This window comes from Pogona vitticeps, chromosome 2 (genome assembly GCF_051106095.1).
Source record: "Pogona vitticeps strain Pit_001003342236 chromosome 2, PviZW2.1, whole genome shotgun sequence".
Taxonomy (NCBI): domain Eukaryota; kingdom Metazoa; phylum Chordata; class Lepidosauria; order Squamata; family Agamidae; genus Pogona; species Pogona vitticeps.
The window spans coordinates 138,144,367-138,168,474 of record NC_135784.1 but is presented as its reverse complement, the minus strand read 5'-3'; the positions used below and the strand labels follow the sequence as shown (position 1 = coordinate 138,168,474).

The window sequence follows — 24,108 nt, the reverse complement described above, 5'->3', positions numbered from 1 at the left end:
AGGTAAGAAAGGAACCTTTAGCTTCGAGTGCCGAAGAACCTCGTTCCTATGAACACCAGAGGCAATTGTGGATGTTCAATTAAGACCTGAATGATACTACACAAATTGCATGTTGTTAGAAGTATGAATGTGCTCAAAGACTTTCCTAGCATAAGCTTTCTTACCTCTAGCATCATGCAAATAAGCTTGCTTGGTATTTGAGAGGTAAACATAGGCTTTGTTTGTAAGTCTAATTGCTTCAGCACAAAGCTCTGTGGAATCGCTATCAACTCCTAAAGACATCTGTATTATCTGAGATTCTTTTTGGTCTCTCTCTCTCTCTCTCTCTCTATCTTACGCAGTGTCACTGCTGTCACACGGTCTAATGCGTGCATGCAGTCCATATATATTTTGTACTCCTCTAACTGTTATGACTCCAAACCACTGCATTCTTGTGCAGAATATAGTTTATATGATACACATACATACACACACGCACACACACACACATATACAGCATATGTATTATATATGTGTGTGTGTGTGTGTTTATATATCATAATCCAAATGTCAAATAAGGAAGAATGTGTTGCAAAATGTGGTAAACAGATACAGCCAGATTTGGTTAGAAAATTAGCATTATGGCACTGTGCCACATTGAATTTCAACAAGGCATATCGTATAGCGCTCAATGCACTCTGGCCCTTTAAGCCTTTACTGCTACACCTGTACCCAATTCTGTCCTGAACCTTCTTTTTCTTTTAAATTGCAGTCCCTGTGGTAGGAAATCTTTGACACAGAAGGCTGCTATGCTGGCTGGTTTTGGTAAGAGATGCCAGATAAGGAGAGGCATTTTTTTTCTTTTCTTTCTTTCTTTTTCTTTCTTTTTTTTTGCAGTTGTTTTTACCAAAGAGGCATTCAAGAGAAAATTGGACAACCATCTGTCAGATCTGCTTTGATTTGGATTCTTCCAATGGCCTTGCAGTTTCCTTCCAACTCAGTTATTCTATGATTCTATGATTACAGAAGCTACATCTTTTATTTAAAAGTTTTACATTTTTGCAACATTACTGACAATGAGATAAAAGTCAGTCTTTGCTCTGGATCTGCGAACAAACCAACAAAAACACGTTGTTACAAAATCAAGAGGTGATTGCCTTGTTTCCTTCATTGTGAGCAGTGTTTATGTTTGATATAAACAGCTTCTTATTTTAAGGGGAAAAATAAGGCAAGGGGAAGATTACCTTTTTGGGCTAGTGATGGGTGGTTAGAGATCTTTGGGATGGGCAGGAGGACCTTTTTAATGGCCCTGTACTAGCCTTCAGCATTAGAAGCTGCTGCCTATCTTTTGTGCAACAGCCATTTTAAAGGTACAGGAGTGTGGCCTTACTGTGTGGTGGGGAAAGAATATCATATGGTTCAAGTGCGGTCTTGCACTGCAGCTCATGTTCTATTATGGGCATGGACACACAGTGATGTGGACAAGTGAGGTGGACTTTCATACCACAAGTTGGCAGGCAGCTTGTAGCATTCATGTTTATTTTTCAAAAGTGAAGTAATAGGTAACTACTTTTGAGAAACAGGAAGGTAAATAGTTGCTTGTAGAAAAGTATAATGTAACTATTGTTTTAGACCTCAGAATGGCAATTATAATTGATTAAACTCTGATTTTAATATGCAGAACATTTCATGGTACACATGATTACTTTTCTTGTTATACTGTCAGACATCTAATTGCTAGTAAGAATTCAATTTCAGAAACTGATTGCTTATTAAAAACATTCAATTCCTCTGCTGAAAAAGAACAACTGCTCTGTTGATGCCCATTGAGTATTTTAACAGCTGCAGAATGGAATGTTTTACACCTTTGTTTTACAGTCTTGGCCTAGGAACCAAAGAATCAATGCAGCATTCTTCTGAAAACAAGGGCTCTTACAATGCACTGGCAGGAAGCATGTTCCTCAAAAGAGAAAAAGGCTTTATTATCCCTCAAATGCATTTTATGGCCTAATCTTCCCCTGAGAATTAGCCACTACTGGTCAGGCCTTCCAAGGCCTGACAGGTAGTGGCTGGGGGGGACTCATTAATTGCGGGTTAGAAGATTTTAGACATAGTAACCGGCTTGGTCTATTGTTCAGCAGTGAGAAATGGAAAGGAGGCTGAACAACGAGGGAGTCAATGACTAAGGAATGTCCATGGGCCAGGTCTACGGTAAGCCAGATTTAACTACTGTGCACCGGGAGAGAGGAGAGAAGAGGAGAGGAGAGGAAACAGAAAATAAAATAAACGTAATAAAGAGAGCACTAACCACTGTATGTACAAATATCTTGTGGCCAATGTTTTCATGGCTGAAATCCTGTTGCTCTGTTATACAGTGGAAGGCAAGAGGCATTAACATCGACTCATTTCTAGTTGGCAATTAATGAGCTGCCACTACAATTATTGGGGCATATGCATACACTGGCTTGGCAAGCACTCAAGAATCCTGGTGGGGACTCAATAATTGTGAGCTAGAAGAAAATGAATTTGCCTTCTGCTTGTGTATCAAAGTAACAGGATTTCATCCAGTAATTGGAGGATGTGGAAGAAGTCTCCCTGAAAAATATGCGAGGGCTGTGAATACAGTTGGGCGTCCCCTGGGCAGCTGATTCCCTCCACTCTGGAAGTACAATTGGATTGCTTCTGGCATAAACACAGAAGAAACCAAACTGTTGGAAAATAAAAATACCAGTAACTATTAATTGAGAATGATGAGATTTATCCAGGAGAGCTGTTTCAGGGCAATGTTCCTTAAAATGTCACACTTGGGTATATTCAGATTTACCAAAAAAAGTATATTTTGTTTTGTGGATTTTGTACTTTTGGCATAAATGTCCATTGAATAGTTCCTTACAATACTTCCTATAACAGAGATGCGGAGTATGCAGTTCTCCAGCTGCATTAGATTGCAACTTCCATCCTTGCTTCCCATGGCTATGATGCCTGAGGCTGATGGAAGCTGCAGTCCAGTAGCAGCTGAAAGGCTACATATTTCCTGTACTGGCATAGAAGAAGTGAGCTGACCAGCAGCAGAGATATTCTTGGGGGGCATTCACCACAGTCTGCAACATGGTGAGAATGGTGCTGCTTAAACTATGTGTTCTTGCTGGTGATATACTGGATTGCTGCAAGTAACAGAAGAAAAGCACAAACATGGCAAAGCCTTCTTGGGGAAAAAAGGACATATATCATGATGGGTATGCTACTTATTATCCTTATTAGTTTTGTCTTTTACCACTGTCTGGGCTGGCAGTAGCAGCCACTATTGGAAAGGGGCTAAGAAAAGAGGCCAAGCACTTGAGCCAGTCACAAAATGTACTTTTACAAGCTACAGAGTAGCTTGCTCAGATTTGTTTTACATAGAATGATGAAAACAGGTATTTTTAATTTCCTCTTTTGTGGGCTCATAACGCTACTGTTTCAATAACAGGTGAGGAGATGCAAGGAGCCCACAGGCTAAACAAATTAACAGAATGAATATGAATGTATGCACACGCACGGAAACCACACAGAGACTGATTTTTTTTAAGTCCAAAGGAACAGTTTTCCTAAGATTTATGCTTTCTCCAAAATCACTCAGCACAATAGCATCCTAGCCAAACAAGAGACTTTGTCTAAAGCACGAGGCATGGGTTTTCTGTACCTTCACAAAAGAACTTAAAGAATGCTTTGGGGTCCACAGCAACCTCTGGCAACTCAAGGCCTCAAAGTCTCATTGAGTTTTCTCACTTCTCCAAAAAAGAATTGACCAAGATAAGAACAAAATTCTGGCCTAGAAGGTAGGCTGGGAGGAGGAGGATCATTATGTTAAGATTTCACATTCAGGAGCTTCAGTTCAATCCTGTGAAATAGCAGATCTTCCTGTGAGAGCTCACATACCACATGGAAAGGCCATGGCAGTGTCTCAAAAGCACCAGGGATCTAGTTCAATCCTAACTGTGGCCAAGGAATTGAACTAGCCCGGCCTTCTGTAAGCTACAGCCCAATCTGAAATCTTCAGAGACTTTAGCTCTGCTCAGGCATTATTGTTGTTGTTGTTGTGTAGTCATTAAGTAGTGTCCGACTCTTCGTGACCCCATGGACCAGAGCACGCCAGGCCCTCCTGTCTTCCACTGCCTCCCGGAGTTTGGTCAACTGCTCAGGCATTAGGAGTAGGTAAATAAACATGCAGGAAATGGGAGTGCTCTTGCCCTCTTCCTCTCTGCAGTTGCTTCTATTGCTTTTGTCATAAAAGACAAAAATAGCTATGTGTAGGGACTCTCCACATGATCTGCAATTAGAAAAAAAATCAGTGTTCTAGACCATATAGACTAATGGAAACAGGAGGCTCACCTCTTTGAAAGTAATTATTCAGATGAGGACAGAAGGGGTGGGCCTATACCACTTTCTTGCCTCATACTATTCTCCTATTTTGCACCATTACGGAACAGGGGAAGTGAAGTAGTAATGGCTCCTTGTCCAGCCGAAAAAAGTGACTCCAGTGAGGTACCTAGCATTGGACAAGTTGCCCCTCAAGCTATAAAGTGAGAATTTTCAGGAGACATTTATAAAAAATTAGAATTTTAGGATAACACACTGCCCAAGCAGCTTTACAACCTCCTTCTTTACAGGGGCTCCAAATTAATTGCATAACTAAGACACCTCCACTTGGAAGATTTCTGAGGCTCATGTTTTATGTGTAAGACACATAAGAATATCTATGAACAAGATACCACAGTTCACGACAAGGTTTCTTGCTCTAATGTGGCACCTTTTTCTACGTGGATCACGGTACCCTTGCATGGTCCAGAACATTGCTCACTGACCATGGGTACAAGATTTTTTGAGGGGGGGGGAGAATGCATTTAGGTGCCCTAAAAATGAAATGAGAAGAATCTATTTTCAGCACCCACATGTTTGAAATGCTTCCCCAAATCCCTCTTTAATAAGCTTAATGCCCTATATCATATCTTAGACTGGCATATAAAAATGCTCAATTCTCAGCAACTGGTTTTGATGGCCAAGAAAAGAAGGTAAGGTAGGTAATATGATCACTTATCCTTGTCGTATTGATGGAAAAGGACTGTACTCTTATTCTTTGGCTGTCAAGGAGCACGTTCATGGGCTAGAACCATGAAATCAATTAGCTTACCTGTTAGTGTACACTAAGTTGGCAGGCTAGCTCAAGCACTGGCCTAATACGCTTTACAAATTTAGCCTGTCAGGTTAATATGCTAGATTAATGTAAGCTGCTCACCTTGGAGCTTCATACTTGTGTGTAGGGGCTCAAAAATGTAACTGCCTTATTTTGGTATTGTCAAAAAGGAAAGTAATGACCTGAATAAATTTGGGTTAGTAAGTCATCACTTGCATGATATGCTCTTTTAGCAAAATGAAAAATTGTGACTTTGCACTTTGTATTAATCTAATCAATCTAAAGGTTGAGCCACACTGGAGTTTTTTAAAACTGTAGACAAAAGTTTAAAAATTCTAAAGTCACTTCTAGTGAATAATATGTTTTGGGCACTGAACTTAAATCTCACATGTTATTTAAAAAATCATGAATAAGAACAGAAGAAACACAGTTTCAAAATAGGTATTCCACTGATGTGATATAGTCATATAGGCAGCTATTCTATAGGGGTTGCTTGTGATTCAGTGAGATGATCAGGAGTATCCTATGATCAGTTGACTAATTAAAGGACCAGACATCTAACCTTTCACTGTGGCCAGCAGGCAATCCAGGTCAAGGGATAGAAAAAGGAAATTCCTCCCCTCTTTTGTCAAGGAAAGTATATTCCCCCTGACCCATGAACATGGAAATAATTCATTGATTTTAATTTCTTAAGATGTAACCCATGCATTTTTGGCTTATCAGGGGCATAATGGCAATAATTTTACATTTTACCCAATGTAATGCTTTCAATCTAGTCTTACATTATTAATTACCACTATGCTATCTGGCTAAGTGGACACCAGTTGGGCTAGTTCTCTTTTGCAGTTAAGGGTTATTTGGCATAGTAATTCCTCTGGTAATTAAAAGTGTGTTGAGAGATGATGGATTGACTGATTCCAATGCATGATTGAAAAAAAAATCAATTGGCAGTCAAGACAGAAAAGTTATACAGTAAGTAAAAGACCATCTGCTTACTACAGAATAAAATGCTGCCCCTCAATTAATTATTTTCAATACAGTAGCTATACAGTGATATATTTTAATTTAGAGGAAAATTGTACTAGCCTGTTACTTAAAAAAACACCTATGTGAAAGTGCAGCACAGTAAGAGAAGAATTGCATGTGTTTCCACAAGTGTGGAAATCTGCCTCCAAATGTTACACTGTTTGCATTATACTGGAACAACTAGGCAAAAGGTTTTGGACATTAAATCTAAATCTTTCTCATCTGATTATTAGTGCAGAATAAAATGATGCCTCTTATTTATATTTTTAAAAAGACTTCCCATTATCAAATGACTATGGGTGATCTATATAGTGAATAATTATGGAGCAAAATTATAGTGCCAGTGGGTGAAAGGAAGAGGAAAAAGAGTGATGTGGATCAGTGACAATATATAATGGGAAAGTTTGTAAGAGGACAGGTTCCAGATATATTGGATGCATAGTTCTAAGTCGACAACTGTATAATTGGATTTGTAGTCCCTCTGGGGGGAAAAGTGCCGTAATGGAGGTGGCAAATTTCAATAACAAAAAGAACAGTTTCAAAGGAGATAGTAACAAATGTGTCACTAAGGTCCAAGGTGACGATCTACCTATCATTCTCAGTAAATCTACCACTAACTATATAATTAAAACTAAGTCAACAAATGAAACACCATTTCATTATCCAGTGTTAACAATATCAAATTAATCCCCAGTATTTAATGTTTCACATGAACAAATTTTCCAGCCTAACATTCTAGCTCTGCCTCCTCCCCAAGTTCACTTTGGGGTTGCCGAACCCATGCTAGCTAAAGCAGCCATTTGGATTTACTGAAGAGTCAGCACATGCTAAAGTGCGATCACACACAGCCCGCACAGCTCTCTAAACTGGACTCATTGACACTGTGACACCTGAGCGACTTGCAGTTGAGCGTACCTGTCTGCGAAGTAACCGCTCTGCAGAAGGCGAATGCACAGCTGGAAGGACTTTAGATTTGTTTTCCCAGTCCATGTTGTATTGGGGCTTCAGGTGGTGGAAGGGATCTCTTGGAATTTGTAGGAGAGCATTGATATTTGCAGGCTGAGACTGCACAGAGGTTGTGGAGCCTGAGGAGAAAAGGAAAGGAGACTAGAAGCTTAAACTATCCCATGTTTAAATTCCTATGTCAGATTCCCGTGAAACTGCATTTTGTTTCCCCTCTAAAGATGGATGTTGGCCAAGTCTTTGGGTCTGAGTCCCAAATCCAAGTCAGAATCTTTGGTACCAAGTCCTGAGTCCCAAGGCCCAAGTCGGAGTCTCTATTCAAAACAAATCCCACCCACCCCAGAAAAAAAAGGGAAGGGGTGGGTGGATTCTGAGCCACAAGTCGAGTCTCTGATGCAACCTAAGTCCAACTAAATACAGTAGCGGGTCCCATGGCTTGAGTCCTCATCCTGGCTCTAAAGCACTTCAGCTCCATGTTTACCTAAGTCAATCTATCTTTACTGTGGTGCATGGCTAAGGAGTGGCCTAAATTCAAACATGTGACGTAAAAGCAGCAGGCTTGTGCAGAGCAATGATGGTGATGTGCCTGTCATCAACTCCCCACCAACTCCCTCCTTTGTCTCCCCCTAAACTACTGACTGCAGAGATGGGTGAGGAACCTTCCCAAACATTTTGTTGTTGTTTTTGTGCCACCAAATCACTGCTGACTCATGGCGACCCTGTGAATGAGCTATCTCCAAAAGGTCATGTCCTCAACAGGCCTGCTCAGGAATTTAGGCAGTCAGTCCATCTCATATTTGGTCTTCCTCTTTTCCTGCTGCTTTCCGCTATTCCCAGTATTGTTGTCTTTTCCAGAGAATCCTGCCTTCTCATGATGTACCCAAAATAGGACAGCCTCAACTTCTGCAGCATTTTTGCCTCCAGAGATAGTTTAGGCTTGGTTTGACCCAGGACCCACTTGCTCATCTTTCCAGCAGTCCAGGGTATCTGCAAATCTCTCCTCCAGCAGCTCATTTCAAACTAATAGATTCCAAAAAGTTTTAGGTGGAGCAGAATGGGAGGAGGGGATTAGCATCCACTTTGTTCTGTACTAAATTGATGGCCAGAATCCAATTTGTTATGCCTTCTGGTGCAATATCATCAACATTTTCAGCAGCAAACTGTGACAAATTGAGTTGAAGTAGATATTTCCTAGTGCACACCATTCTTATGACTCAATGTGTGATAAGAAATGGCTTCCCGAACATATTAACCTGCAGCCATTCACTACTGAAGTATCACTAATAGCCTTACATCCCTAGAAATATACAGGAGGGTTCTGATCAATAAATGCTGCTATTTTGATGAAATTCTCTAACTCTGTCTTGGCACTGATAGGAAAATTGAGTCTTCTATTTAACACTTAATACTTTAAAAAGTATTGCTCAGTCAACGGTCATCTGGAACTGTAATGTCACTGCCTTGTTAAAAAAACCTGATCTCTGTGTTCAGAGTATTTATTGAATGTAAACTCCCAACTCCTTTGCAAAACCCTTGCCTTCAAGGGAATATGGGGAGCTACTTATACTGAGTTAGATCACTGGGTCCATTTCACCCAATATTGTCAACTCTGACTGGCAGCAGTTCTCCAGGACTTTTTTTCTCAGCTCTACCTGGAGATTCCTGGTGTTCCATGGTGGTCTCCCATCCAAAAACGAACCAAGCCTAGCCCTGCTTAGCAGCTAAAATGGGAGTGTGTTTCTGGAGGTACAGTGTAACCTGCTTAGAAGTGTGTGCCTGAACTACAAATAGACACAGTCCTGCACCTGTGTTTGTCCGAGAAAAATTACAAAATCCTTCTTAGTGTAATAATATCACCAGACCAATTTACAGATCGGGGTGGGTTTTTGTGTGTGTGCCTTTTGAGTTGGCGTGGTGAAAGTATGACATTGACAAGTTATTTTGGAGTGCAAAAAACCCTGTGTAATCACATATTTCATGTGCTTAAAATTACAACCTTATCTAGAATCCATGAGTGGGACAGCTGCAATCAACCACGCATAGATTCTATTTTGGATAGGCTTCTGATAGGGCCTCTTTAAGTTCTTCAGGTCCAGACACAACATAATTGTCTTCATAGCTCATACTGATAAAGGTGGAGGAGAGGCAAGGGGCTTTCAAGAATATCCTGGCACCTCCAACTTATATAAGATGGACAATTTGTGGCTCCACAGGAGCAGGATAATGGCTCTAGGTACTATTTTGTACGTATTTGCTGCCAACCTGGGAAAACGATGGAAGAGCTGAGTTTCCATTGCTCCCACTTTCTTTTGGCATACACTTAAGGTACCGCAGCACCCAGTGTGATAGGTCTTGCCGAGTTGTTCAGGTTGCAGAGTGTAAACCCTGTTCAGCATCTTCAGTCAGTCATGAAGTGGGAACAGGAGGGAGAGGATCTGTGGTGTCTCTAGATTAAGAACACTTGAGCAACAAGAACAAGGTGGACTTGGTATAATACCAGTATTTTTACATGGGGCAGAATTCGTTCTGGGTCAGTCATATAAAGAGCAATCTACTAACATCATGCGATGTGTACTTTGCACTATGCTATACATTGTCCCTCCAGCTTCATAATTATTCCTGTAAGGAATCTGAATTATGTACATATTTTTCCAAGAAGAATGGCATATTTATGTTTATATTTATTGATATTTATATTTATCTCCCACTAAACAAATACTGCTTATCCTGGAATTTTTCCCAGAATATTGACCCAACTATGCAGTACTGTTCAAAGGCCAAGAATATTGACAGCAGAGAATTCTTCTGCAGTTTAAAATATAGTGTTCCTTTTATTACTTATTGTATTACAAATTGCAGAGCACTTGAGAGATAAATAGATTGATGCTACTTTCCCCAGCTCTGAAATGCAGCCATTTCTCTAATGCTGTATGCGTTACCAAGGAACAAGACAGAGTTATGTAGTATCTTAAAACAGGGGGTGAAGAATAGCTATGATGGGTCCCTTCATGAAAACTGGCAATTTATTCTTTCTCTCATGTTACATTCTGAGAAAAAAAATGGATAAACCATTTTGGAATTTTGTACTCTCACTTGCTGGCTGTCACTGCGTATGCGGAAAACCTCCCATATGAACCCATCAGGTTCATATTGGAGGTTTCTGCATACACACAAGGGGTTTGATATGGAGAAATATACAGCTGGTTCATGTATATGACAGCTAGCCTTATACTTCAGAACAAATACAAACACCCCCTGCCAAATATTTTCCATGAACTTTATGCTTCAGCTTCTTAACTCATTTGCAACAAAAACAGAAGCTACCTCTGCTCATATTCACACAAGGTCTTTCCCATCCTTTTCACCCTATCGTTCATCCACTAGCAGAAAGGAGCATAGATTCTTTGGCGGTGACCTATCCCTTTTGTTTATGTTACCCTATAAATCAAGGAGGGACGTGGGGGTGGGGGAATGATGGGCAGCACATAGGCTTTTGTGGCCAAAACTGTGCCTCTGCCACCCAACTCACAACAGCACAATGACATCTGAGTCACTGAATGTGGACAAAAGCAATATCAAACTGATTGAGACAAATTTAAACCACCCCTGCTGGTCAAACAAATAATAATAATAATAATAATAATAATAATAATAATAATAATAATAATAATAATAATAATAATAATAATAATAATAATAATAATAATAATAATAATAATAATAATTTGCAGTTCAAAAAAACACAATTCCACAACGGATTTCCCCACACTGAGCTTCATGTCATGTAATCACTGAGATTTAATTGAAATTCCTCAGTGCCCAACTGTGGGGTAAGTGACCAATGTAATCACTCCCTCAATGACCATTCCAGTGTCTGAAAGTATGCACTTTAGAAAGAGGAAAAGGTTTGATTTTTTATATACAAAGTTACAGAGGGACAAAAAAGAGGGTTCATCTTAAAACTGCAGAGCTGGAAAAGACCCTATAAATTATTGAGTCCAACCCCTGTCAAGGAGGCACAGTGGGGAACTGAACTCCCAATGTCATTTGAGTTATCCAGCAGAAAAGGAATAAACATCACTCAAGTAAAAAATTGAAAGCAATCTTGGAGATTTTGATCAATTTCCAGCATTATATCATAATGAGAGACAAAAGGGAAAAAAACCCTTGGAAGTTGGAAAATATGGCTGATCGTGTTTGTTGTTTCTCACCATATAGATTGCTGCTGAATTTTGGAGGCAAGAACCCAGTTTGAAAACTGCAGATTTTTCTGAAAGTATCTCTCTAACTGAAACAGAAAAATGAACCTAAATAATTGATACAGAGGTTTATGAAATATAAAATTTAAGTACTATTCCAAGAATGATTGGCCCCAATTTAAAAATGTTTTAGAATAAGTTAGATTAATATATAGGCTGAAATCATGTTGTTTAGCCAAAGAAAGTAACAACTAGACTTAGGTCCATTTGGATCAATAGAACCTCTGGAGAAGTTGACTCACCAGATCCTCACTGATTCAATGGGCCTACTTTAGGACAACTTACTATGTAAGTAACAGAATTCAGCCATTGGCTCATCATATAAAAATCATATCATAATCCTTATTCTGTGATGTATTCTTTAATCCACAACGCATTTTAAATTAAAACTTTAAGTATGTAGGGCTTTTTAAAGGATAAAAATATCTTAGTAAAAATTGGAAACATGATTTAAAGGTAAAATGTTTAATATAAATTTGAGAATATTTATTTATTTATTTATTTATTTATTTATTTATTTATTTATTTATTTATTTATTTATTTATTTATTTATTTATTTATTTATTTATATGCCACCCACTCTACCCAAAGGTCTCTGGGCGGCTTACAACAATGCCTTTAAATGATTTATTTTTATCCACTCTGTTGCCAGCTGGCCTAATACCTTACAAAGCGCTCACTTTATACTGCTTTTTTCACGGCACAAAAGTGAGTATGAGTATCATGTCTGTCTACAGTATGTTTTGTTTGAGTGAAAGGAAAGAAGTATAATGTCAGTGTCAGAACATCTGGATTAAGAAGCAGGAATTGTTGGCACAGCTGGATGATGACTTTTTAAAAAAACCTTGAAATCTTATTAGCTTGGATATTACATTTGATATTACATTATTTTACATTATGTGAGTGAACCAAGGTTGAACCATGTCCTTTTCCTGCTTCTAAACTCTAGACCAGGCTTATCCAACCTGCGGCCTGAGGGCCGCATGCGGCCCAGGTCAGCTCGTAATGCGGCCCAGTGCAATTAAAAAAAAAATTCCAAAGTTTCAAGTTACACTGCTGGCGCTTGCGGCCGGAATGTGGCCAGGGCACATCACAACAGTAGAGGGGGAGAGAGGGAAGGAAGGAAGGAGTGGGAGGGGAGGGGACAGGGGGGCTGCGTGACTGCATTGTGCCGTCCCCATCAATAGGTGGACCCCCTCCTGGCCCCATAAAGCCACCGGAGTCGAAGCTGGCAGCCTCTGCTGTCTAAGATCGCAGCTGCTGGTAAGTGCGCTTGGAGCGGGGCTGCCCCCCCCCATGCGGCCCAAACCAAATGTATGTGCAGCCCAAACCAAATTTTCATCTTCTAATGTGGCCCAGAGAAGGTGAAAGGTTGGACACCCCTGCTCTAGACATTCCCCTTACTTTGCAAATTTCAATAGCCCTTTAGTAATCTCTTCATATTTTTCTATTGTTTTGAACAGTATTCTGAAATTATATCTCTGTGGAACTACCCTGAATGAAGACATTTGAAAAACACCACACCTTTCTTCTTGAATATGAAAGGCACCTTCTGTTAAAAGCTTGTGTGGGGAAACTATACTCCCAGACTAACCATAAGCATTTTTCCTAAAAAGTAAGCCCTGCTCTGTTCAATGGGACAACTATAAAAAGAATTCTTGTTTTTTTTTTTTTTTAAATTAAGGATTAGAATTGTGGAAGGGGAGGGGGGAGAGGTGGCAGCACACTTGTAGTTCTTTAACATGGCTGGGCCTATAGATGCTTTCCTTCTACTGTAGTGAAGCCAAGCCTGCTCCACTACTAGGTAGACGAAAGGCAGCCTGTGTGAGGGACTACCAATGGCTAGCAATACCCTGGCTGGCCTTCCTCGGTGCCCCCCCAACTAATTGTCCTTTAGTGAAGCTCTGTGCCCCACATGGCCTGCTCCATGCCTCTTGAAGAAGCTTGCTGCTCCTAAAGCATGGCAGAGGATGATGCCCTGTCATCAGCACCAATGCCTGCATCTGCCAGTCTGGTGGGCTTGTGTGTGTGGAGTGGGAGAGCGCCACTGTATACTTTGACTCCAGAGACTAAATGGATCATCATGATTTCGGCCCTAACGAGCGCAAGTACTTAGTTTCTGCTTCAGGCAGCAAATCAGTTTGGGCTAGCGGTGGAAATATCCATCTAATTCAGCATTCTGTTTCCCATGCTGGCCGGCCAGCCAGATACTTCCAGGAAGATTTTAATCATGAAAGTATTGTAGTAGCCCTTCCTTGTTGTTGTGGCTCAAACAAAAGAAATCCGAAAGTTAAATGTAAGAGTAACGGATATTAGTCTTAAATATATACTGATATCTGTACCTGCAGGTAGCATATGGTCATTATTCATCAATGTGAATATGTAACACTGGTGGGCATTTCTGGCATGCCCCAACACTTTTTGACACAAATAGAAGGGGGAGTTTCCATTTATTATATTTCATTTCTAAATTGTACATCTAAAATATTTTAACAAAACACTTGAAAATTCAAGCTGTGAAATAAAAAGTAGGGAAGCACAAGGTGGTGAATGTATTTTTCATGGCAAACCGCAGTTGACCATTGTGTAATATGTTGCCAGAAAAAGCAAGAGTCCCCCCCCCCCCCCCGCTTTGGAAAGAATGAGCCTAATTACAACATGCCATCTAGGTTAGTGCAAACTCTGTTGCTCTCCTGCCTGCCAAGGAAAAGCCATTTCAAGGTGGAGCAGAAGAGTGGTGATAGAGGAAAGGCCGTTCAATTTTTCTACTCCCATAACTTCTCCAAACCCAACTGTCTACAGTTTTCCCCCTTTGTCAGCGTGGTTCAAAGAGGTATTTTCTCCCCCAAGCACATGTCTAGAAATTGATCGTACTACAAAAAGAGAGAGGATTATTTTGCCAAGAAGCAACAAGCAGATGAAGAGATATATGTATCACCACTTCACCACCACACCATCACCGCTATTTGCTTATTGCCTTTTTTCACAACAACCGCTCCTTATTGTGTGCAATGCCCCTAAAGAGGTTAACTTTTTAAAGCACACATTAAAACTCTAAAGTGTCTGGAAATCTCCGCTGGCTCAAAATGCTGCCGCTAGGCTGCTGACTAGCATTGGTTACAAGGAGAATGTGGCTCCCTTGTTACAACAACATCACTGGCTGCCAGTCTGTTTCCAGGCTCAATTCAAAGTGCTGATTATTATCCATAAATGTAGCTTGGGTCCAGGCCATTTGAGGAGGCTCTTAAGATCTTTCAGGGAGGCTCTTCTCTTGGTTCCACCACATTCCCAAGTTTATTTGGTGAGGACACGAGAGACGGCCTTCTCACTGGCTGCTCCCAGGCATTCAAATGCACTGCGCCCAGAAGCCGGGTTGGCCTCTTCCTCTGGTCCTTCCATCATCAGGTAGACTCCTGAGCAATAAGTGTGTAAGGAATGGTCTATATATTTTTTGAAATTCAGATACTTTAAAATGTTTTCAAATTTGTTTTTAATCTTGGCCAGTGTTTAATTGCTTTTGATATATAGTTTTGTATGGCATTTTAAACTTCTTGTGAATTGTTGTGAGCTGCCTTGCGGGGAGAAAGGTGACCTATGCATAAATAAAATAAAATAAAATAAAGGAAATTAATTGCTCGTTCTCTCATGCCAAGTAGTTGTGGCCACCAAAACTAAAAACTACACACCCCTGAATAATTTTGGGAATTAAACGAGATTAAGTAAAGTATACCTGAAGTTACTACTTACAAAAGCAACCACAGCGATCTATCAAAGCCAACAGACAACTAGCAACGCCTGATCTGAAGCCTATAGGAGCAGATTCATACATATGTACGTAAATGGTATCATCTGGAGCAAATGTTTTGTACCTGACTGTGATTTTTGATGAGGTGAATTCTTTTCTCCAGAGGAGCCATCATAGACACCTGTGTTTGGCGCCTGAAACATATAGCTATCATTTGGTAAAGAATGGGTACGACCTACAGAAGTCTTCCTTACGCTCAGATGATCCTGACTTGGTGAGAAAATCAGTGAGTCATTCCTAGAGGGAATGTTGGTCTGAAAAATAAAAAGAGAGAGAGAAAGCCCGTCACAAAACTGGAAAGTATGCCGCTCTCTGGAATGAGTATTGACAGCTACTCTGACAGACAATGAGCATGCAAGTTATTTGGAGGTACAAATTCTATTGAAACCGAATGGACTTTGCACAGATGGATTGACCAAGATTTAATAGCCCTAATTTTATACCGTTAATAAATCACCACAGAAAAGCACATACACGGAATGAACCACATTTAACAGGAACAAAACATAATACAGTACTGTACAGTGAAACATGGAAACAACACTGCAATTGTAAACCATGACTGTTTCAGGATAAACTCAACAAACATCATGCCTCAAGGTCTGGTTAAGAAATTGCATGCTTTGCAAAACTTTGGTCATTGAAAAGAGCAATTGAGAAATTCCCCACCCCCATCCCAAAGCAAGTGGGTCTTTGTACACAATCCGAGTTAATTTAATTAACAAGTAGGAATGTATCTGCGTTTAATAGAACTACATTGATGGTTATTTTTGTGTTTTGTTTTAAAACAGGGCACTTAAAAAGGTGGAACTGGAAAGGAACTTTGATGATATCTTTTCAACAACAATAAAGAATTTTTTTTTAAAAAAAGATTAAGTTATATATGATAGAAATGGACTGTGGCAATACAATTGTTCATTTCCAACCCCATTCTGCTTTACATAGTAGTTGAAGAAATATATACACCAAGACATCTTTTGCATTTCAGTACAGATCTAAGGATTTTCTAATATAGTTTGCTGATGATAAAATAAAATATAATGAGCATGCATGGTACAGCATGTTTAAATGGAGTAGAATGCATCTTAAAAGAAAAAGAAGCATATTACTGCTGTAGTGCTATCCAGTCTTGTATGACATCTCTGCCACGTAAAATGAATTTTACTCTTCTTGATTACGGAGATTTAATATGAGATTAATCTTTCTCTTGTAATTCAGATAAACAGGTCAGTTCTTTTCCACACTATTACCACATGCTGCTTTTCAGAATCTCTGGAGCAGCTGATACTGTAATCCAGCTGCAGTCATCTGAGCAAATTTAGTACTTTATTAAATGAAATATTTGCTGTGATATATTCCCTTTCACTGTAAAAACAGCTTCACTCTCGGAAACCTTCAACAAACCTATCTGAAATAAATGGAAATTCTTTGACAAGTTGTTATGCATAGAAGTTTATGGTGTTTCTTAATACAGTAGGAAACCTGTATCCACAGGATCAGGATCCACTGATTCACTTATTCACAGTGTGAAAAAAGTAAAAATATGCAAAGAAAAACCCTAGAAATATATGTATTTGTAAAGATTAAGTTACCAGATATGGCCATTAGCGGGAGCCAGAGACCATGTTATGTATAGCATTAAAATAGTGTTTGCTGTAATCTGTGTTTTTCTGCATCTGTGTGTGTGGGGGCCTTGGAACTGATCCCTTGCCGATACAGGGGCCCTACTGTACCTGATTTCCCTTCACTATTGCGCACATTACTTTTACAAAGGCATTTTTGCCTTTTATAAAACTGTATTTGAGGCTGGGCTTGCAGTTTTTGAAAACATGTACATATGGAATGTTACGTGTTGCTAAAGATGCCACTAACCATGGCTGGGTTGTGCCAAATTACCAAAAAAAATAAATAAAATAAAAATTAAAAAAAGGCAGAAGAGCGAAATACCCACCAGATATTTCTGTGAAATAACTGACGATAAAGAACTGAGTAAAGAAGTGATCATGAAATATTTAGGTGGAGAGTGGAAAATCAGTCAACATGACCAATGGCATTACTAAGTAAAATAAACATATTGAAAATTGCCGATAAGACTGAAGAAAAAGCAACAGGATCATGGCTGAAATGGATGGCACAGCAAAATATTTGTCCAACAACCATTCATAGTATTTAGGGGACACAGATGTCAGGTTAATTACTCACTTTATGAGCCTGCAGCTTTAATGCTAAAAAGCTGTATTGACAGTGGAAGAAAAGTGGGAGCAAGATATGAAAGTGGAAGATGGTTTCACAAACTTCCTACCCCAATACTTGCTAGTACAATTCTTGTGAAACTCAGGCAGTTTCCTAAGCAGAAACAAAACCTATTTCATTTTTCATTTCAGATAAACCTGAAGAAAATTCTGAAACAACACAGCATTACCAATTTATATTTTGCTGAATTTCTGAATATCCTGAAAAAAAATATGAAATGCCACAAAATAATAAGAGTTTAAATAGCATTTTTTTGGGGGGGGGGAGTGGACATTTTCAAGTACATTATGGTGTTAAAAGCTGAAGAGTGTCATTTAACTTGTTAATTCATCGGAATATGCACACTTCAACTTTATTATTGAAATTAATTTACTATCTTACGTATTTGAAATAACAGGAAATGAGATGCTTTTAATCTTCCCATCAAATGAGTTGACTAACTTGTGACTGGTAGGACTGCTAGCGTTTGCCAGATCAGAAATCTACATTAAGGTTTATCTTGATGAAAATCAGAATTGCCCCCTCAAAACTTTTTCTCTCATTTTGTAACAAAATGGCCCATTAAAAACATCCACTGTAGCATTTTGCATCTTTTGTGTAAGATGCCATGAAGCATGATGGGGAATCCTGTCACGGTTTAAACAAGATGTGTCCCACATGAGTCATAACTATGATGGCATTCTACTGGAATGGCAGGAAACCAATCAACACAACACACAGCTGAAGGCAGGTATGTGAAAACAAGAATGGATCCACTACATGTTGTGGGGGAATGCTATGTCTGATTTACAGCAAAAACAAAGCACTTCATGGCTACACATCAGCTATAAATGTCTAATGTTTCAGGAAGAGATGGTTAAAGCAGGGCTCAAAATACTGGCGCAGGTTTTGTATATTTTAAAAAATTGCCATTTTTCCTTCTAAAATATCTTTGGGAAAATGGTGGCCCAATAAAGGTTCAACAAAAGCAGCATTGTCCATGATTCAGGTCTGACAGCTTAGGTTCAAAAATGGTAACAGGGGTTCCCTGTTAACCATTAGGAGTCTTTTTATAATAGATCATTCAAATAAGTGGGATCCTTTGTGCTGTGGCATTTTCCTTGTGTTCATACACAATGCATTTGCTTCTGATATTGCCTGCTAAGGCTAGATTAGCTTTGCAGAAAGAATGGAGTTCCATGCAGTCACTTATCGACTTGTATGTAGGGCTAAGATGATAAGGGGTATGTGGGTCTGCTTGTAAAACCCACTCCCCGAATGTTTCCACATACTCAGAAGTGGGTACTCCTGTATGGAGTGTGAACCTCTGTATGGGGCTTTGTAACTATGTCCATCTGAACATGGTTACAAAGCCATTGGGGTCAGAAGCTGGGGTTTATCAGGGCCCAGCCTTACTATGTTGTTTGTGTGTGGTGACATTTGGGGAATGGACTTGCATACACACCCAAGGCCTCACCACCTATTTTAGCCCTACACACAAGTTACGAATGCCTGAATAGAGACTGTTTTAGTAAACGTGTGAAATAAACAGAATAAAAGAATAAAAAACATTTTAAGGATAACATCGAGGACAATAGAATGGTAGTATTTCCTTATGTGCTGCTTAGAGATAAAATATTGCTTTTCTGAAAATGCCATAGCTTTCACCCACTGCGAAACAGTATTTAGAACCCTGTAAACATCAGAATATACAGTGACCAGTGTATATACATTGCTCTCCAGGGCATTAAGTAAGAGTATGTTATTATCATCAGGAAAAGAGTCATCCGTCAGAGCTAAGGACCAGGAATTTTCAGAGAGAATGTCTGACGTCAGAGATAGAGCCTCCATCTCAGCTAGAGGGATCTAAACAAGGGAGAAATGATCAAACATAAGAAACCAGGACACATGTAAATGCCTTTGAGAAAGAAATAAAGAAAGCAAGAAAGCTATCATCATCATCATCATCGTTATTATCATCTGAATAATGGAGTTCTTCTCCTTCTAATAAGCGCATTGGTGTAGTGCACATTATTATGTGGATGAAGCTATCAGAAAAACAGAGCTCAATCTTTCTCTCTCCCTCTCCCTCTTTTAATTATCATAAAGAGGCTTACAAACAATGCAAGATGGAAATCACCAACTGTATATTAAAGGTGCATTGATTAATATAATCTTTTGAGGGACCAACTTGGGATGTTAAAGCGTCAACAGCTCCAGAATTAATTTTTAAAGCCTACTCTAATTACATTTAAATGTTACATGCTTCCAGAAATAATAATAACAACAACATCATCTTAGAACTACAGAGCTGGAAGGGACCTTATGGATCATCAAGTCCAGCCTCTGTAAAGGAGGCACAGCTCCCAACCTCTTGTTCCCCTAACCACTGGGCTATTGTGAGGGAATTCACCTATATCAAGACACAGCCAATGTCCCTACATGTCACAGGCAACAGCCCTAAACAGGTGACACACAGCGTCTGGCTCTGAGAGTTCTCTGAACCAGGCAGGTTTTTTTAAAGCAGTTTTTTCTTGACAACAGCAGCAACTCTGCAGAGGTTTTTTTTTCCGGCATTCGGAGATGGTGGCAAGTTTGCCTCCCCTGGTGGATTGTCTCCTGAGACAACAACCTCATTTTGTCCAACGGCAGAGCCAGCCGTGCTTCAAATAAATCCTGTCCTAAAGACCAATGACAGAACAAAGGAATCTCTTCTGCAAATTATTTGAGGTGAGCGAAGTTCTTGATATGCACTCAGACTCAGAAGTCAAAGAACTCCCCTTTCCAAGGACAGATTATCTATAATGTCTGTTGATGCCCTTGAAATGTGAACTCTGGGTCATCAACACAACATTCCTTTGCATGCATGCTCAGAAATACTGAATTAAATGGGACTTCTTGCCAGATTAAGTAGGTACTACCTTGCAGACGGAAAGGCCAATATTTCATTGAGCTTCTACTGAGCAGGAACGTCCATTGACATAGTAACATGGGATTATGTCACTTGTGCAAACATAGCCATTGTGCAAGTGATCTCTTTGAAGAAAACCCAGCCTCCACATGCACAAGGGCAGTGTTTGTGCAGGCGGTATGATCCTGCTGGGCTGAAGGGACCCTTCTGTTCAGTAGACATTCAGTATAATGATGGCCAGTACTAATTATTTGTTCCTTTGATCATACAGTTAAGTTGATTAAGAGAAGGATTATCCTCTAGCCACTCATATTGTATATTGAACAGGTAGAGGTTCTAGTCTGTCTAGAGATAAAGTGGGTTTCAGGATAAATTAGACTAAATGTACTTCTTATAAATACTATCAGATAATCTGAGTGTGTCAAAACCCAGGGCTGTTGAGTTTTGATTATTTTTCTGCTAACCTCCATGAGGTTTTCTTCTAACACTGACATTAATACTAAGAAAGAAACCCATTGTGACCAGTTAAACCCTTTATTGAAGAATTGTCTCTAAACAAATTTATTGTTATAACTTCAATGAAGCAGGACTGCAGATCAAGGGCAAACATTTTTTTCTGTGTATTTTATATGTACTATTGTGTCCTGTCAAGTCAATTCTGACTTGTGGCAAACCTTTCCAGGGTTTTCAAGGTAGAGCGCAAATTGTTCAGGGCTACACAGGTTAGCTCCTATTAGAGGAGGCACAGCGAGGAATCAAACTCCCAATCTCTGGCTCCACAGCCAGACACCTAAACCACTAAGCTATCCAGCGATCCCGACAGTGTCAAATTCTGTTGCAAAACCGACATTCACTGTGTTCCCATTAATGAACTAGGTCTATTGCTGTCTTCATCCTCAAGCCGGCAAAAGCTGGATCTTTTATTTATTCATGTGAAAGTGACATAGCGCTTCATCGGTTTACCATCCAAGTGACGTGGCTACCCCCCACAAATTGCTGAGGGAAACACCTGTCAGAGCTGCTTTGTTCAACACCAGCAATCACACATGCTGCAGATCTAGCCAAAAACTGACCAATCCTACCCCCACAAAAAATGAGTAGCCCCTGCCAGGGATCCGAAAAAGTATGGACAAGGGTCAGGCTGATATACGACTACCTGTACACCATGCGGCTGCCAGAAAATGGAATGAACCAGCCTATTCCCAAATGGGTGTAAACAACAAGATCAAGTGCTGTCTGATTGCACCCTGACTCCTACCAGTAGCTGCTCTTAGTTCAAGGTATATGTTTATTCCATGCCCTCCATGTCTTCCTTTATTTCAGCAGTTCTTTTTCTATACGTACTCCAAAATCAGCACTTTAATGTTAAGCACTCAGGCAGTCTGTGCCCAGAAATAATAAATCCTTCAGGATAGAGCAAAAAGCAGGGCTGCCAGTGTCTAACCCCGAAATGTGTTGGCTTCATAAAGAATTTGCGAGAAGGCTAAAGAAAGCTAGAAATGGATGAAGGAGTCTTGCTTGGGTCAAGAAACTGGATTATTATCCAGGAATCTAATTGTTTTCTGAATTTGTGTAGTATTAAACACTTTAATCTGGACATATGGTTAATAAATTCTGTCATAGAATTCCAAATGGCTTCCTATATATATATATCCTGGCTTAGAGTGGGAATAGAGTGAACATTGAAATGCTTAGTTCCTTTCATTTTGACACTAAATGCTATGCCAAAAGGTTTGAAGAACTATCATAATCATAAGAAGGTAGTGTTTTCAAGAAACAGGCATGATTGGGTTTCTTCAATCTCATACTAAACTAAATGAAAATATACTTGTTTTCCTGACTATGTTTAAGTCTCCCCCCAAAATGGGAGTAACTGGAAGGACATAAAATATAATGAGAAGAACATACCATACAACCCTGCATGTAATTTCCTCAAATTAAGTGAGCAGGATTTTACTTTAACCAAAGACCTATAAGTAATAGCACTTATTTCTTAAGTGTCTTTAGCCTGATTGTTGCATCACACTACATGGGGAAGAGGGTTCCCTGTGAGGTACATATGTAGGAAAGACAGCTTACCTGTCAGTACGCACTATTTGAAAGATTTTAAAATCTAGGTATGTTTCCTGTTGCTGTAGGTAGCACTAGAAAAGTGTTTTGATTAATTTGGGAAGGATGTTTAAAAATGTGGGTTAAAAAAAATAAATATTTACCATAGATGGCAAACGCCATCATAAAAGGAGCATCCCCTCTTTTCACTCACCCGGAGGGAGATCTCTTTTTAAAATGATAACTCCCTATGATGGCTATGTGCAGTCTCTGAAAACAATGTATGCTTCTTACCTCAGAAGCATTTTTGCCCATATCCTGTAGATTAATCATTTTATGGAATTAATTAGATAGTTAAAGGATTAGTTAAGATTTGTTTAATCAGGTCCTGTCTCTAAGTCTTATTAACCTACTGATGTCTGATGAAGCAAACCACAAAAGGCCTTGCAGGAATAAGGATGTGAGGAAGAAGAGGGAAGAGATAGGATGCTTTGAACAAGTTTTTCTGTTAGTGGTGAATAGCGACATTGAGCAGATTGACTGATTGCCCCTAATGGGATGTTCACTGTCCAAAGTGGGAGCCTCCCTTTCCAGATTGACCACTTTAACCATCAGCTATTAAGAGTTCTCATAATTTCTTCCTGGGAGTAAAGATCCCATCGCAATGCTGGTGTCTTTTAGATAGTTCTTCGTTATCATTATTTGACCCTTTTAACCAACAGCAGGGTGAGAACTTGGACGATCTGAAAAAGAAGCCAATTTCGAATTGCAGAAAGAATTAACTCCTCTTCCTTCCTTTCCTGTTATATCTATTATAAGAGAACAGATACGCCTGGTCAGAACAAAAATACAACGAAAACAGAACATAGGGTGAGCTCATACTTCTGTGTTGTTTTGAAGAGCCTGTAGCCTTGGTGTCAGTGGGGCAGTAAACAACTCTCATTTTATGTTGCCACATAATGCAATTAAGTATTTTACAAGGGTCTGCAGTTCTGGGGATCTCCCCCAGCTTCCCATCTGCGAAGCCCAAGTGCAGCTCCTGCTTGAAGATGAAGTAGGTGTGATCTTTGTCCCAATGCATAACCCCATGGAGCTTGTTAGCAGCTGGATCATGCAATGTGTTTAGAAAAAAAAAATTCCCAGTAAGAGCTGCTTATTGTGCCCACTGTTGTAATGGGGTGAAATTACACTTCTTGCCTCTGCAAAAAGGGCCGAAGAAATATGGTACCATCCCAGACTTTTTTAATGGAGGAGATTATGCAACATCTTGCATGGCAGATATAACACAGGCTTGTGGGTATGGAAACCTATTAAATGGCTGTCTGGGATTAAATGTTATGCTAAGATGCACAAAATGCTGCATGGATAAGAGTTCTCAGATCCTACAAACATGTCAATTAAACCAACCTGAAAATAAAGGGAGGTAACACAGTAGGATATTTTAAAAATCTGCTGGTGCCATGTAAAATAAAATTCACCAGCTTATTATAGATCATTTTGCATTTATACAACATTCACAATACAGTAGTAGCATTCAGTAAACTTTTACAGAGGGCCCTGATGGTTTATGAATTTGTTTATCTAAATTCCTTAAAAGTACTTTCTGGAACATAAAACAAATTGGTTTCCTAACAGATGGCAATCAGCAGAGATATCAGTATGTATTCTCTCTGAATGCAATAGCAAACATTTTATTATTTAATTGATAAG

General features: G+C 39.5%; 1 protein-coding gene across 13 annotated transcripts in view; it reads right to left on the bottom strand.

The window, feature by feature from the left end:
• CACNA1G (calcium voltage-gated channel subunit alpha1 G) overlaps positions 1-24,108 on the bottom strand; it is a 208,665-nt gene that overhangs the window by 2,120 nt on the left and 182,437 nt on the right. For 8 of the 13 annotated variants that reach the window (XM_078384211.1, XM_078384217.1, XM_078384213.1 and 5 more), the window contains 3 exons: positions 19,170-19,304; positions 15,271-15,460; positions 7,094-7,263 (listed from right to left, as the gene is read on the bottom strand). In XM_078384211.1, the coding sequence (XP_078240337.1) occupies positions 7,094-7,263; positions 15,271-15,460; positions 19,170-19,304 (495 nt within the window). The remainder of the gene's footprint in view (positions 1-7,093; positions 7,264-15,270; positions 15,461-19,169; positions 19,305-24,108) is intronic. The other 5 variants (XM_078384216.1, XM_078384220.1, XM_078384221.1 and 2 more) reach the window with 1 other exon arrangement.